Here is a 15,996-nt window from a genome sequence, read left to right on the forward strand (position 1 = left end):
AAGTTCCAAAGGATCCCAAAATTATATAATTTTTTAACATTTCAGATTATCCTTTGATTTACTGTTAAAAAAAACACACACAAAAACATTGCAATTACAATAGGTCCTTTAATATTATTTCTCACAAATGGTGTAAAGTACTTAAGTAAAAAATACTTTCAATTACTACTTAAGTAGTTGTGGGGTATCTGTACTTCACTTCACTATTTATACTTTTGACAACTTTTACTCTTACTTTACTACATCCCTAAAGACAATAATGTACTTTTTACTCCATACATATTTCCTGACACCCAAAAGTACCCATTACATTTTTTTTTTTAGCTTAGCATGACAGGAAAATGCTCAAATTCACACCTGCTTTTTAAAGAGAACATTCATCGTCATCTCTACTGCCTCTGATCTGGCAGACTCACTAAACACAAATGCTTCGTTTGTAAATTATGTCTTGGAGTGTGCCTCTGGCTATCCTTAAATAAAAAACACCAAAATGGTTACGTCTGGTTTGCTTAATATAAGTAATTTTAAATAATTTATACTTTTACTTTTGATACTTAAGTATATTTTAGCAATTACATTTACTTTTGATACTTTAGTATATATCGTCATTTCCTATTAAGGTATCTTTACTTTTACTCAAGTATGACATTTGCGTACTTTTCCCACCACTGCAGCTGCGTTAGCTTCTCATCTGAAATACATGAGAGACTTGGTCTGATGCATAATGGGATAAATAGCTTACTTGCGCAACGCCCTCCCTGCCTTGAAATAGGAATGACTCTCCTCAAACTCCTTCAAACTTACACTGTCTGTGGACCGTTGCGTCTCATAACTGGTCTGGAGCTCTCGTATACCGGACTGGCTACGACCCTTGGAATTCACAGTATTTCACTCTCCAAAGGGATCATGTTAATTATTTAAAGATTTTCTATTTTGACAATTTTTAAATTACTGTGCCGTCGAGACGTTCTCATTTCAGAATAGATTCTTCTGGGCAGCTGACTGATGCAGTCCGCTCATACATTTTGGGAATCATACAACCTTCGGATTTTCTATTGATCCCGACTTCATTCTTCTTTATATTTTATGGAAAGAAGGCGAGCCATATCCCACACCGTTCCAAAATGGATTTAAATCCAAGCATAAAATGTAAAATAGTGGTCGTTGGGGATAGTGAATGTGGAAAAACCGCTCTACTAAATGTGTTTGCAAAAGATTCCTTTCCAGAGGTGAGTTTTATGTGACAGATTTTTCTATTTATTGGCATGATAATTGCGCGTTATCAATCAGCTCGCAACTTTTTAATATGTCTAAACTGCATTGTTGTTGACAATGGATATTGTCTTTCATTTGTAGGGCTACATTCCCACGGTGTTTGAGAACTACACGGCCAGTTTTGAAATCGATACGCAGAGAGTTGAACTCCGTCTGTGGGACACTTCAGGTAAGGAAGGACCCTTTGCGCATTATTCGCGTTCTGAAAACGTGCGTCACTGTCATTCCTGCTGTAGCTACTAAATACCATGAAAAATCGAGAGTTTTCGACATCAGAAGACAAGCATGAAATCCTGATATGCAGTACTTGCCACATCATATGCTTTACAGTAACTGTCATCCACTCTGAGGGGAACAGTCCGATGCTGCCTTTCTGGAATGTGAGGGAGAGGGTTAGATAGGGAGTCAGATAACAGTTATGGAAACCTTGTGTACACCACCAGCATTCTGTAGCCTACATCTGAAACGACCCACCCTCACACCCTTGAACATGTAAGACTGATAATGTGGGAACTCAGACACTGGTGTTGACTGTACAAAATTGTACATCAGTCTTGGGAAATCACCATCTATTAGGCTACTTTCGGACATTTATTTTTGTCATCTGCACTCCAATGTAATGGCATACCTTGCATTGGCGCCTGTTTTGTATGCCACTATATGGGTAAATTTGTGATATATTCTTTCAGCTGTCTATTAGGAGAAAAGCTGACGCTAAAGGGCGGTAACAAAATAAGACACTTATTTTCCCCTGGCCAACATACACAGATTTTCAATCCGAGAGCTTGCATTACTTGTTTAATAAAGCCGCTCCCCCTCACAGCCTGACACACAACAGGAATCCCATATAGAGGTCCCTGTGGGATCTCCTTCCAGCCCCAGGTCTGGAGGTAATTACCTTCTATACTACAGCCTCAAAGCCCTCCAGTCTGGCTGGGTGATTGTGTGGCTCCAGTGGGGTGGAGAGTGGTTAGTAAAGGGTGAGGTAGTGCTTTGGGCTGCCTCTGTAGGGTGAAGAGGGGGGTCTAGAGAGGGGGTAGCGGTGGGATGAGGGAGTGTTTTGGGCTGCCTCTGTAGGGTGGAGAGGGGGGTCTAGAGAGGGGGTAGCGGTGGGATGAGGGAGTGCTTTGGGCTGCCTCTGTAGGGTGGAGAGTGGTTGGAGAGTGGTTAGTAGTGCTTTGGGCTGCCTCAGTAGGGTGGAGAGGGGTCGAAGGGTGAAGAGCGGGGTCTAGAGAGGGGGTAGCGGTGGGATGAGGGAGTGTTTTGGGCTGCCTCTGTAGGGTGGAGAGGGGTCGAAGGGTGAAGAGCGGGGTCTAGAGAGGGGGTAGCGGTGGGATGAGGGAGTGTTTTGGGCTGCCTCTGTAGGGTGGAGAGGGGTCGAAGGGTGAAGAGGGTCTAGAGAGGGAGTAGCGGTGGGATGAGGGAGTGTTTTGGGCTGCCTCTGTGCAGTGTGGTGTAAAAGGGGTAGTAGTGGGGAGAGTGAGAGACTGTTCTGGGATGCCTCTCATCTGCTCTGTGAATTCCAGCTGATTGTGGCTCATCCCTTGGGTTTGTCCAGGACACGACTCAGTGATTACACCACAGCTTCAAGAAAAGCTGAGCTCACCACACACACCAGGGCTGACTGACACACTCATCTATTGTTCCTGTTGGGGACCACCTTGGAAACACCAGGGAAGATTGCATTACACACACACAAACCAGACCTCACCACATACACCAGCGCTGACACATCTCTAAGGACTTCCACTGAACCGGCAGCCCCCTCTCTAGTCACAACATGATGGTGTGATAATGTTAATTTGTTGGAATTGTTTTGATAACCTTGTGGATAGCGTGGCACGTTTTGAGCTATATGATAGTGTTGTTTATTGTTATCACAAATGAGTCTCATGTGGAAATTGGAGTACCACAAGTACTGTATATGGCGCTGCAATGGATAGCTGACGTTTTACTGGCTCCTGGCTATTTTGTGTTTTTGTGCACTGATCTTAACTTTTTTTGTACATAATGTTGCCGCCATCATTTCCTATGACTGAAAAGACATCAGAACAGGGATCACTAACCTCTATTTGGATGAAGATTTCTATTTCAATGAGTCGCCGGGTCAGGACATACTGCTCACCCCAGACCAGGCCCTAATCCCAGAGAATTGGAAAAGGAAAAGACGGCATAAGAGAGGCCGACGTGCGGGCACCTTGACGAAACTACGTTGGCGAATAAACAATCCGCCTCTACCCTATGTTCTATTGGCGGACATACATACACTGGAGAACAAACTGGATGAACTCTGTTCGAGACTACCCTATCAACTGGACCTAAAGAACTGTAATATCCTGTTTCTCAGCATCGTGGCTAAACAAGGACATGGATAATATACATCTATTTGTTTTTTCTATGCAATGGCAGGATCAAATGGCAGCATTGGGTAAACTCAAGGGGGAGGTGTGTGTCTTTGTTAACAACACCTGGTGCGCAATCTCTAATATTAAGGAAGTCTCAAGGTTCTGCTCACCTGAGTTAGAATACCTCATAATAAACTGTAGACCATACAATTTACCAAGAGAGTTTTCTTCTATATGTTTCATAGCTGTCTATTTACCACCACAAACCTATGCTGGAACTAAGACTGCACTCAACAAGCTGTATAGGGCCATAAGCAAACAAGAAAGTTTTCATTCAGAGGAGGCGCTCCTAGTGGCCGGTGATTTTAATGCAGGGAAACTTAAATCAGTTTTACCTCATTTTTACCAGCATGTCACCTGTGCAACTACAGGAGACAAAACTGTAGATCACCTTTACTCCACATACAGAAACGCATACAAAGCTCTCCCTTGCCCTCCATTTGGCAAATCTGACCATAACTCTATCTTCATAATTTTTGTTTACAAGCAAAAACTCAAACAAGAAGTACAAGTGACGCGCTCAATACGCAAGTGGTCCGATGAAGCGGATGCTAAGCTACAGGACTGTTTATCTAGCACAGACTGGAATATGTTTCAGGATTTATTTGATGGCATTGAGGAGTTTACCACATCAGTCACCGGCATAATGAATGTCGTCCCCACTGTGACCGTACATACATACCCCAAACAGAAGCCATGGATTACAGGCAACATACGCACTGAGCTAAAGGCTAGTGCTGCCACTTTCAAGGAGTGGGACACTAATCTGGACACTTATAAGAAAAAAGTATATTATCTGCACGACAGAAGTCAATGTATATCTGCTGATGGAGTTCAGTCAAATTTTCTTAACAAAACTAAAGGAGTCCCACAAGGCTCAATACTAGGCCCTTTACTGTTCACTCTTTACAATAATAATGTCGGTCTGTCCCTGAATAATAATAACTGGGGCTTACATCTCTATGCGGATGACACAGTTATTTATTCCTGTGCCCCCTCACTGTAACAGGTCATTCACGATCTTCAGCTTGGCTTTGATTCAGTTCAATAATTGCTCAGCAATCTTAAATTAGTGCTAAATGGTGATAAAATCAAGACCTGTGTATCTGTACCTTGAGAGGAGCCCAGATTGAGCTAGTCCCCAATTATAAGTGTCTAGGTATTTGGATTGATGATAAACTGTCCTTTGTCCTCTTAAGGATTACGCCCTTCTTTTCAATTTTCGCCTAAAATGACATACCAAATCTAACTGCTTGTAGCTCAGCCCCCAAAGCAAGGATATGCATATTTGAACCATATTTGTACCATTTGAAAGAAAACACTTTGAAGGTTTTGGAAATGTGAAAGGAATGTAGGAGAATATAACACAATAGATCTGGTAAAAGATAATACAAAGAAAAAAACAACTGTTCATTTGCATTCTTTTGTACCATCATCTTTGGAATGCAAGAGAAAGGTCATAATGTATTATTCCAGTCCAGGTGCAAATTAGATTTTGCCCACTAGATGGCATCAGTGTATGTGCAACATTTTTGACTGATTCCATCAACCATTGCATTTCTGTTCAAAATGTTGTATCAAGACTGCCCAAATGTGCCTAATTTGTTTATTAATTACTTTTCATGTTCAATATTGTGCACTCTCCTCAAACAATAGCATGGCATTCTTTCACTGTTACAGCTACTGTAAATTGGACAGTGCAGTTAGATTAACAATAATTAAAGTTTTCTGACAATATCAGGTATGTCTATGTCCTGGGAAATGTTCTTGTTACTTACAACCTCATGCTAATCGCATTAGCCTAACGTTAGCTGCACCGTCCGGTGGAAGGGACACCAATCCCGAAGAAGTTTTAAAACACACATTGATAAACTGACTAAAAAGTTGCAGGTAAAGATTGGTTTCTTATATAGAAATAAATCCTGTCTCACTTTTGAAAGGGAATATTGTTCAAGCAACACTTCCAGTAATTGAATGTCGCGACCCAACCTACATGCAAGCAGCAGCCTCATTAAGTTTGCTGATGACATGACGGTGGTAGGCCTGATCCCCAACGACGATGAGACAGCCTAAAGGGAGGTCAGAGACCTTGCATTGTGGTGCCAGAGGAACAACCTCTCCTTTAAAGTCAGCTAGACAAAGGAGCTGATCGTGGATGACAGGAAACGGAGGGCCGAGCACGTCCCCTTTCACATTGATGGGACTGCAGTGGAGCGGGTCAAGAGCTTCAAGTTCCTCGGTGTCTACATCACGAAGGATCTATCATGGTCCACACACACCAACACAGTCGTGAATAGTGCGCGACAACGCCTCTTCCCCTTCAGGAGGCTGAAAAGATTTGGTATGGCCCTTCAGATCCTCAAAAAGTTCTACAGCTGCATCTTGACTGGCTGCATCACCGCTAAAAATGGTCAAAGACTCCAGCCACTCAAGTTATGGATTGTTCAATCTGCATGACAAGTGCTGCCGTTGCACCAAGTCTGGAACCAAAAGGACAGCTTCTATCCCCATGCCATAAGACTGCTAAATTGTTGGTTAAATAGTTAAACAAATATCATGGACCCTTTTCATACATTTTTGCAAATGTATTAAAAATAAAACAACTGAAATATCACATTTACATTTTTACATAAGTATTCCGACTCTTTACTTAGTACTTTGTGGAAGCACCTTTGGCAGCGATCACTGCCTTGAGTCTTGCATGATGCTACAAGCTTGGCACACCTGTATTGGCACACCTGTATTTGGGGAGTTTCTCCCATTCTCTGCAGATCCTCTCAAATTCTATCAGGTTGGATGGGGAGCGTCGCTGCACAGCTATTTAAGCGTCGCTGCACAGCTATTTTTCTTTCTCTCCAGAGATGTTTGATCGGGTTCTGGCTCTGACTGGGCCACTAAAGGACCTTCAGAGACTTGTCCAGGAGCCACTCCTGCGTTGTCTTGGCTGTGTGCTTAGGGTTGCTGTCCTGTTGGAAGGTGAACCTTGTTCCCAGTCTGAGGTCCTGAGTACTCTGAGCAGGTTTTCATCAAGGATCTTTCTGTACTTTGCAGCTCAGCTCATTCATCTTTCCCTCAATCCTGACTAGTCTCCCAGTCCCTGCCGCTGAAAAATATCCCCTGCTGCCACCACCATGTTTCACCGTAAGAATGGTGCCAGGTTTCTTCCAGATGTGATGCTTGGTATTCAGGCCATCTTGGTTTCATTATACCAGAGAATCTTGTCCTTTAAGTGCCTTTTGGCAAACTCTAAATTGGCTCTCATGTGCCTTTTACTGAGGAGTGGCTTCCGTCTGGCCACTGTACTATAAAAACCTGATTGGTGGAGTGCATCAGGGATGGTTATCTTTCTTGAAGGTTCTCCCATCTCCACAGAGGAACTGGAGCTTTTTTCAGCGTGACCGAGGCCCTTCTCCCCCGATTGCTCAGTTTGGCCGCCTGGCCAAACTGAGCAATCGGGGGAGAAGGGCCTCGGTCACTCTGAAAAAAGCTCCAGTTCCTCTGTGGAGATGGTTCTAGGACGAGTCCTGGAGGTTCCAAACTTCTTCCATTTAAGAATGATGGAGGCCACTGTGTTCTTGGGGACCTTTAATGCTGCAGACATTTTTTGGTAATCTTCCCCAGATCTGTGCCTTGACACAATCCTGTCTCGGAGCTCTGCAGACAATTCCTTCGACCTCATGGCTTGGTTTTTACTCTGACAATGCGCTGTCAACTGTGGGACCTTATGTAGACAGGTGTGTGCCTTTCCAAATCATGTCCAATCAATTGAATTTACCACAGGTGGACTCCAATCAAGTTGTAGAAACATCTCAAGGATTATCAATGGAAACAGGATGCACCTGAGCTCAATTTCGAGTCTCATAGCAAAGTGTCTGAATACTTATGTAAATAAGGAATTTCTGTTTTCGGTTTGTCATTATGGGATGTTGTGTATAGATTGCTGAGGAAAATGTTTTATCCGTTTTGGAATAAGGCTGTAACTTAACAAAATGTGGAAAAAGTCAAGGGGTCTGAATACTTTCCGAAGGCAGTGTTCTATTAGATAGGTACTAAAGTATATCCCCCCTAACCCACCTCACTGATAGATAAGCAGGATGTTGAATGATGAGAGATGTCTTCGTTACGTTGATTGCCATTGTTACACTGTTCATTATTTGTCTCACAGTGACAGATACAACAGTATCTCTTTGTATACTTTCCTCCAGCTCTGAAATGCCCATTTCTAACAGTCTGTGTAGTAGGTTACTGTGTAACTGTAAATCCCCCATTTCCATCAGCTCAATCCTACGACACTATTTTAATGTTTCCATAGAAAATCATTCATACCAGAAGGTAGACATTCCACATCTCTCACGCATCCTGGTTGAGCCGTTTATAAGACTTGAAGTTTAGGCTATGAAAATAGGGATCTTGTGGCTGTTGGTTAAACCTACAGGATCTGCTTCGCAATACCTGAAAATATTTCATAATTGTTTACATCTGCTGGTGTGGATTTGTTTGTGAAAATAATTCAGGGAAGTGGTAGTCTGTGTCAGACCACAGCGTATGCTTCATAGGCATTCTACTCAAATATCCAAATGGCCCCACTTGTATAGAAGTTTACTCCTGTGAATTCAAACTGGGTATAATTGTGTTTAGGTAAATTAAAAGTTCAAATTAAAAAAGACTGATGGTGTCATTGGTGTTTTAGTCCTTATACTGGTCCACATTGAGATCATCTGGATTCCATTTGTGAATCAAAACATATTTCTGGTTTGGGTGGGGTCGTTCGTTGTAAAGCCAGCTTCAGAAGTAGTGGATCCGGTTTTGAGGGATTGTTATGATTTCTTGTCATGATGTGAAATAGCATAATTGCCACTACATTCTTTAGAATTCAATGGCACAATTCAAGAACCAAGTTATTCTACACTGCTTTGTATTCTAAAGTAAAGTCCCTTTGGCATGGAGCTTATAGAGAATGACACAAATATCTCTTCAGAATGAGGAACTGTTTCCTACAATGGAGACTGTTTGAAAGGTCTATGATATCCGGAATCCTTGGAACATCCCTACCCTAAACCCTAACCTTAATCCCTATGCTAACCGTAACTTAACCATAACCATAACCCTTACCTAACCATAACCCTAACCGTAACCATTTTACATTTCAACCTCAATGGGGTAGGGACATCCCAAGGATTCTGGAAAGCACATACGCTGTTTGAAGTATGTGTGAGATATGACGGTTTCCTCCCTAGACAGTAGGGATTAAAGACAGTATTTAAACAGTATTTAACGTGGGTGAGGGAAGACCCCTCCCACTGTAGACATTTCTCACAGAGGGACAATGGGGAGAGGGGAGTTTCCTGACATTGGTGTTGGTTTGGTTACTTTACCTGGATGCAACATGACCCAGTACCCCACATAACGGCCCAACGAGACTATAGTTGACTAAATATACCCAAGAAAAAACTATAACTAAACAAAAATTATTTTTAATTTCAGACAAATTATCTCTGTGACTATAATTGGACTACTAAGTGGACTGGACAAGGATTTTTGGAGAGATTGAGAGTTTTTCAGTGTTAAGCACAATTAATATTAGCAGCACAGATGCACAGCACAGTTCTGTTCAGCAGTGGGAAGGACTCGTCACACTTGACAACCACAGTCAACGTCAGCTGGTGACCTGCGGGGGAGCAGGTGATGAATGTGTGCAGACAGGGTCCCCTCCGTCTCCGCCTCCGATTATACATATTGCGCAGGCGACTCCAGCCTTCTAGTTAGCTACCCTTTGACACAAGCTGCTTTTCAAAATGAATAACAATAGCAGCATTGAGTTTAATAGTAAAACAACAGTCTCGCTGTGTTTTTCTCTCTGTTGAGTAGGCTATAGAAAAGTAGTCTGACTTGGAATTTGTAGTCTCGCTCAACCCTCCCACTTTTCCCACTGCATTTCATATACAGGTTCTGCAGCCAATGTAGCCAAGTCTCCCTCTTTTCTATAGAGAAAACATCTTGAATCTAGCCCTTTTGTCACGACTTCCAGCGAAGTTGTTCCCTCTCCTTGTTTGGGCGGTGTTCGGCGGTCGACGTCACCGGCTTTCCTTTTGTTTTGTCTGTTTTACACACCTGGTTCCCATCTCGTGATTATGTTCCTTATTTAACCCTCTGGTTTCCCTTTCTGTTTTGTGTGTGATTGTCTTTCGTGTGTTGGAGTTCGTATCTTGTTTTGTGTTTGTTTTATAATGGGATTTTTGCGCCTGCGTCCTGCGCCTGACTCCTTCGCTATTCTCTAGATAGACTCTGGCACCGTTCAAAAGACATGACCCATAATAACGGCGCTACGTTTTTTTCTTTATATTGTGCATAGGCGGGCCATATTTTACTTTTCTAAAGCATATTGAGGGCCGTTCTAAAACCAGGCGACCGGACCATTAACCATTTGTTTAGGCCACACCTTGTTCAGCAGGACGAAACATTTTGGAACGTTCAGATAGAAACAGGTTATGTATACTAAACAAAAATATAAACTCAATGTGTAAAGTGTTAGTCCCATGTTTCATGAGCTGAAATAAACGATCCCAGAAATGTTTCATGCTCACAAAAAGCTTATTTCTGGCAAAAGTTGTGCACAAATTTGTTTACATCCGTGTTAGTCAGTATTTCTCCCTTGCCAAGATAATCCATCCACTTGAGAGGTGTGGCATATCAAGAAACTGATTTAACAGCATTAATATTCCACAGGCACCTTGTGTTGGGGACAATAAAAGGCCACTCTAAAATGTGCAGTTTTGTCACACAACACAATGACACAGATGTCTCAAGTTTTGAGGGAGAGTGCAATTGGAATGCTGACTGCAGGAATGTCCACCAGAGCTGTTGCCAGAGCATTGAATGTTCATTTCTCTACCATAAGCCGCCTCCAAAAGTAGTTTTAGAAAATTTGGCAGTACGTCCAACTGGCCTCTACCGCAGACTACGTGTAACCATGCCAGCCCAGGACCTCCACATTTGGGTTCTTCACCTGCGGGATCCGATGAAACTGGGTTTGCACAAACTGAGAATTTCTGCATAAACTGTCAGAAACAGGGAAGCTCATCTGCGTGCTTGTCGTCCTTACATGAGTCTTGACCTGACTGCAGTTCGGCATTGTAACCGATTTCAGTGAGCAGATGGCAGACAGCATGTATTGCATTGTGTGTGCCGAGCGGTTTGCTGATGTCAACGTTTTGAACAAAGTGCCCCATGGTGGCAGTGGGGTTATGGTATGGGCAGGCATTTATCTACGGACAACGAACACAATTGCATTTGTGATCCTGAGGCCCATGTCGTGCCATTGTCGTGCCATGTCGTGCCATTCATTCACCGCTATCACCTCACATTTCAGCATGATAATGCACAGCCCCATGTTGCAAGGATCTCTACACAATTCCTGGAAGCTGAAAATGTCCCAGTACTTCTATGGCCTGCATACTCACCAGACATGTTACACCAGATACTGACTGGTTCTCTGATCCATTCCCCTAATTTTTTTTAAAGGTATCTGTGACCAAAAGATGCATATCCGTATTTTCAGTCATGTGAAATCCATAGAGTATGGCCTAATTAATTTATTTCAATTGACTGATTTCCTTATATTAACTGTAACTCAGTAAAATCTTTAAAATTGTTGCATGTTGAGTTTATATGTTTGTTCAGTGTAGAACAAACATACCTCTCTGACATATTGAATAAGGAATAACGTCGGCTCTATTCATGGATTTTTTCTGCAACGTCCGGTAACGTTCTTCCAACTGAACGTGGCCCTGGTAACATTACAGGTACCTATATGCAAACATATGCAAACATTTGGAAAGAAAGGAAAAGGGATAGAAAACAATTTATTGACTGAATTCGTCTTGCCATTATGCTATATCTAACTTTATTTTGAGTTAAAGTGGACCCAGTGACTCAGACTTGAGCACTTGGACCAGGACTCGAGCACTGGGACTCGGACTCCAGCCATAGGGACTCGTGACTCGACTGTTGGTGACTTGGACTCGAGCACAGTGGACTCAATTCGGACTTGAGGTGAAGTGACTCGGCTAGATCACTCGGCGAAACAGTCAAAGTCATTAGCCGCCGTTGTACTTTTGGACATCAAGGTGGCTGCTGCGTCTGTGGAACGTTGATAACAATGGCAATGACGTGACTGAGTGATGGAGGTTCAACCCATACTACTTTGCTAATAATTTGTGGATTGTGTTTCTCTCTCTCTCTCTCTCTCTCTCTCTCTCTCTGCTTGTGTGTTGTAGGTTTGTTTTGTATGTAATGTACAATATCTATCTAGGCTGATTATGGAATTTACATGGAATAGGTCATTTATTATTTTTTACATATGTTTGTCATGTTTCTGCTGTTGGGAAGAGAAAGTTTTCTGCATAACTTCACAATGTTGGTAAGACAAGGCAATGTATGTTTGTGCACATGGAAGTCAGTGATACATGTTTACTATAGGTTAATGAGGCAATACAAATGTAATGTGACTAAAATGAAAGAACATTTAGTTGACTAAAAGGGCCCACTGTTTTCTTCATTTTCACAATAACTAGACAAAATCATTATTCAAAAGACAAAAATGTGACTAAGACTAGACTAAATCTAAAACAAAGAGTGCCAAAATGATCACTGCCATAGAGTTATGTTTAAGATGTTTAGTGTACACTAAGTATGTCACAAGTTTATATTATAAAATAACTTTCACTTATCCTGTTTGGAATGGAAACCACTGCAATCTGACCCTGCTCTGCAAATAACCTTGTCATTGTTTGAGTCAATGCATCTGTGGAATGGGAAATGTTTGTTAACTTACAGTAAGTTGCAGGGATTTGAGGAAGAACTGTGACTCACTTACCACATAGATCCACTTTCACTTTTCCACTTGACAACAACATGGTGATGTTTTTTTGCAGGCTCTGCATACTATGACAATGTGAGGCCTCTCTCCTACCCTGATGCTGATGCAGTCCTCATCTGTTTTGACATCAGTAGACCAGACACCCTGGACAGTGTACTGAAGAAGGTGAGTGTTATGTGGTGATATAGCCTACTCTTGTCCGTGAAGCTATAGTGGCCTGTTCCAATGGCATTTTCACTCAGTCCCCTTGACCCATGACCCTTTCTGAAAAGGCCTCCATTTGTGTTTCTTGGGGAAGTGGCCTTTGAAAATCCCTATTCTGCTGAAAACTAAGGCTGTATCAATGAGAGAGGGGTCTAATACTAGGGCAGCACCAATGAGAGCGGGGGAGGATGGTGAAAACAAACTCATGTGAGGCTCAGAAGTAGTCTAACAGGCCTTGTTCACATGTGGTCTCCAAGACATGGCCATTGTGTGACTCAGTGCCCTCTGACCTGGGATGTCACTAAGGCTCAGTATTGTGCCAGCTGAGAGGAGTGTGGTCCAGTAGGAGGGGGAGTGATCCTTCCTCTGGAGAGAGCATAATCACCAGGCTTTTTCTCTCTTTAATCCCCCTCCATAGGGTTCCAATTCTAGACTAATGTTGATCTCTCCCTTTTCTTTCACCCATATAGTGGAAAGGAGAGATTCAGGAATTCTGTCCCAACACCAAGATGCTGCTGGTGGGATGCAAGTCAGACCTCCGCACAGACCTCTTTACCAAATCTAACAGTGGACATACGCCAGTGTCCTATGATCAGGTGGGTGTCGTGTCTTTCTAAATTTTATTTAAAATCATGAGCTTAAACATAATCATGTGTTAAAAGTGCTGGGAACAATTCGTACTAGACAGCTCTCCAGACTGATATCTTTGTGTTATTCTCTCTCTCTCTCCATCTCAGGGCTCCAACATGGCCAAGCAGATCAGTGCTCCCTATATCGAGTGTTCATCCCTGCAGTCTGAGAACAGCGTCAGAGACATCTTCCACGTGGCCACGCTGGCCTGCGTCAACAAGAGCAACAAGAACGTCAAATGCAACAAGCCCTCCAGGAGCACCAAGAGGATCTCACACAGCAGACCTGACCTGCCCACAGTGGTGTCAGACTTCCAGAAGACCAAAGCCAAGACCTGTGCTGTTATGTGACTGCATGGGCTGTGATTGGAATCTTGGATTGAAGGACAATGTTGAAGGACATTATAATGAGCATATAATCTTTGGATAACTATGAAGGGCTTTGTGCACTATTAGAAGACTATCGATCTCCACAGCTATTGCCAACTGAATGAGAGATGGTGTTTAGGTAGCTGCAGCAACTATGCTGTGGTATGTCATGTACGTTATATGTGGTTGTACCCTGCCTTTTTACAAGTTAAATGAGGCATAACACCAAGTAGTCAATGTACTTACACGAACTGGATATATTCACCTGGAGTTAACTGGGATTTATCAGTCAGAACTAAGAACTGACTGGTGTTAGTGACTTGATGCCACAGAATCTGAGAAAATGTATCTTGGACTTTGTTCATGAACTCTCTGGGGAATTCCACTGAAATGACACAAAAGAGCTGTACTTAAATTCTAGGTTTGAACTGGAATACCATGGTGGAGAATGCAGGCAGGGTTGTAGAATCCTGATGATTGAAAAGCTTCATTTTCAGAAGTGTTCTAGGTAGCAGTGTTTCGAATCTTATGTTCTTAAAAGCAAGCAAAATAGTTTGGGGGAGAGACAGTGAATGATATGAGATACGTTTGTGTGTAATGTTCTGAGAAGCACAGATGATAACCAGGATACTGTTACCCGTTCTCCACTCCATGCTGTTGAAGGCTCCTGAATGTCATGTGACCTGTGTCATCCTTTAGGCTACTCCTTCCTTTCTCATCATTTGTTTTCTAAATCTGTTAATTCTAAATTACTCTGAGATTTATTCTAAAACAATGAAAAAATAGTTCATTTCAGAACTGTCAATTTCCCATGTTTAAATGTACTGTAGTCATGCAAATGTAGTGAAGGTTAGATTTGATGCTTATAAATGTATAAGCCCATCATTGATGCCTCAATGCAGCTTTTATTGACTTATGGGAAGCACACATATTCAAACTAAATTCTCCTATTTAGGCTTATGAGAACTACTACTGTGCAAGATTATAGGGGCAATAAGTGAAATTTGGTTGGGATGCCCCCCCCCCACACCTTGCCTAAAGTTTTAGTGCCCCTCTCTTGATCTGTAACTCACATTTCTATGTGAATTCTACACATTTTGCCATGGAGTGTAGAGAGATTTCCTGCATTTGAATGAAAAATCTGTGAAGAGGCGACTCCGGGATGCTGGCCTTCAAGGCAGAGTTCCTCTGTCCAGTGTCTGTGTTCTATTGCCCATCTAAATATTGTATTTTTATTGGCCAGTCTGAGATATGGCTTTTTCTTTGCAACTCTGCCTAAAAGGCCAGCATCCGGAGTCACCTCTTCACTGTTGACGTTTTGGGGGTACTATTTAATGATGCTGCCAGTTGAGGACTTGTGAGGCATCTGTTTCTCAAACTAGACACTCTAATGTGCTTGTCCTCTTGCTCAGTTGTGCATCGGGGCCTCCCACTCCCCTTTCTATTCTGGCTAGAGCCAATTTGAGCTGTTCTGTGAAGGAAGTAGTACACAGCGTTGTACGAGATCTTCAGTTTCTTGGCAATTTCTTGCATGGAATAGCCTTCATTTCTCAGAAAAATAATAGACTGATGAGTTTCAGAAAAAGGTTGCTGATGCTCCAGATACTCAACTAGTCTAAAGAAGGCCAGTTTTTTTGCTCCTTTAATCAGAACAAGAGTTTTCAGTTGTGCTAACATTATTGCAAAAAGGTTTTCTAATGATCAATTAGCCTTTTAAAATTATAAACCTGTATTAGCTAACATAACGTGCCATTGGAACACAGGAGTGATGGTTGCTGATAATGGCCCTCTGTACACCTATGTAGATATTCCATAAAAGATTTGCCGTTTCAAGCTACAATAGTCATTTACAACATTAATAATGTCTACACTGTATTTCTGATTAATTTGATGTTATTTTAATGGCCAAAGAAATTTGCTTTTCTTTCAAAAACAGGGACATGTTTAAGTGACCCCTTTTGAACGGTAGTGTGTAATTGGCCTTACTGCTATTAGCCCATACAAACGCATTGAATAACAGATTCACTACATGGAACAGATAGTTCCCCCCAAAAAATCTAAAAGAAGTTTGTTCTGAAGTGTCTGTCCTACATCTGAGAGATATAAGACAGATCAGGAAATATTAGTTATTATATAAAAATGTACATGTATTGTTGTCACTCAAACAGTCGGCATGTACAGTTGAAGTCGGAAGTTTACATACACCTTAGCCAAATACATTTAAACTCAGTTTTTC

General features: G+C 42.1%; 1 protein-coding gene across 1 annotated transcript; it reads left to right on the top strand.

The window, feature by feature from the left end:
* Window positions 1-648: 648 nt before the first annotated feature.
* LOC110520194 (rho-related GTP-binding protein RhoE) lies at window positions 649-14,645 on the top strand. The gene is made up of 5 exons (XM_021597343.3): window positions 649-1,229; window positions 1,357-1,444; window positions 12,614-12,723; window positions 13,233-13,358; window positions 13,500-14,645. Exons 1-5 carry the CDS (start codon window positions 1,125-1,127, stop codon window positions 13,740-13,742), a joined length of 672 nt encoding a protein of 223 aa, XP_021453018.1. The 5' UTR covers window positions 649-1,124; the 3' UTR covers window positions 13,743-14,645.
* The last annotated feature ends 1,351 nt before the right edge of the window (window positions 14,646-15,996 follow it).

Source organism: Oncorhynchus mykiss, chromosome 3 (assembly GCF_057628025.1).
Source record: "Oncorhynchus mykiss isolate SJ-2025 chromosome 3, ASM5762802v1, whole genome shotgun sequence".
Taxonomy (NCBI): Eukaryota; Metazoa; Chordata; class Actinopteri; order Salmoniformes; family Salmonidae; genus Oncorhynchus; species Oncorhynchus mykiss.

Coding starts and splice junctions, on each gene's coding strand:
- LOC110520194 (XM_021597343.3), top strand. CDS start 1,125: ATGGATTTAAATCCAAGCATAAAATGTAAAATAGTGGTCGTTGGGGAT. Junction 1,230..1,356: donor CAAAAGATTCCTTTCCAGAG/GTGAGTTTTATG, acceptor TTTCATTTGTAG/GGCTACATTCCCACGGTGTT. Junction 13,359..13,499: donor CGCCAGTGTCCTATGATCAG/GTGGGTGTCGTG, acceptor TCTCCATCTCAG/GGCTCCAACATGGCCAAGCA.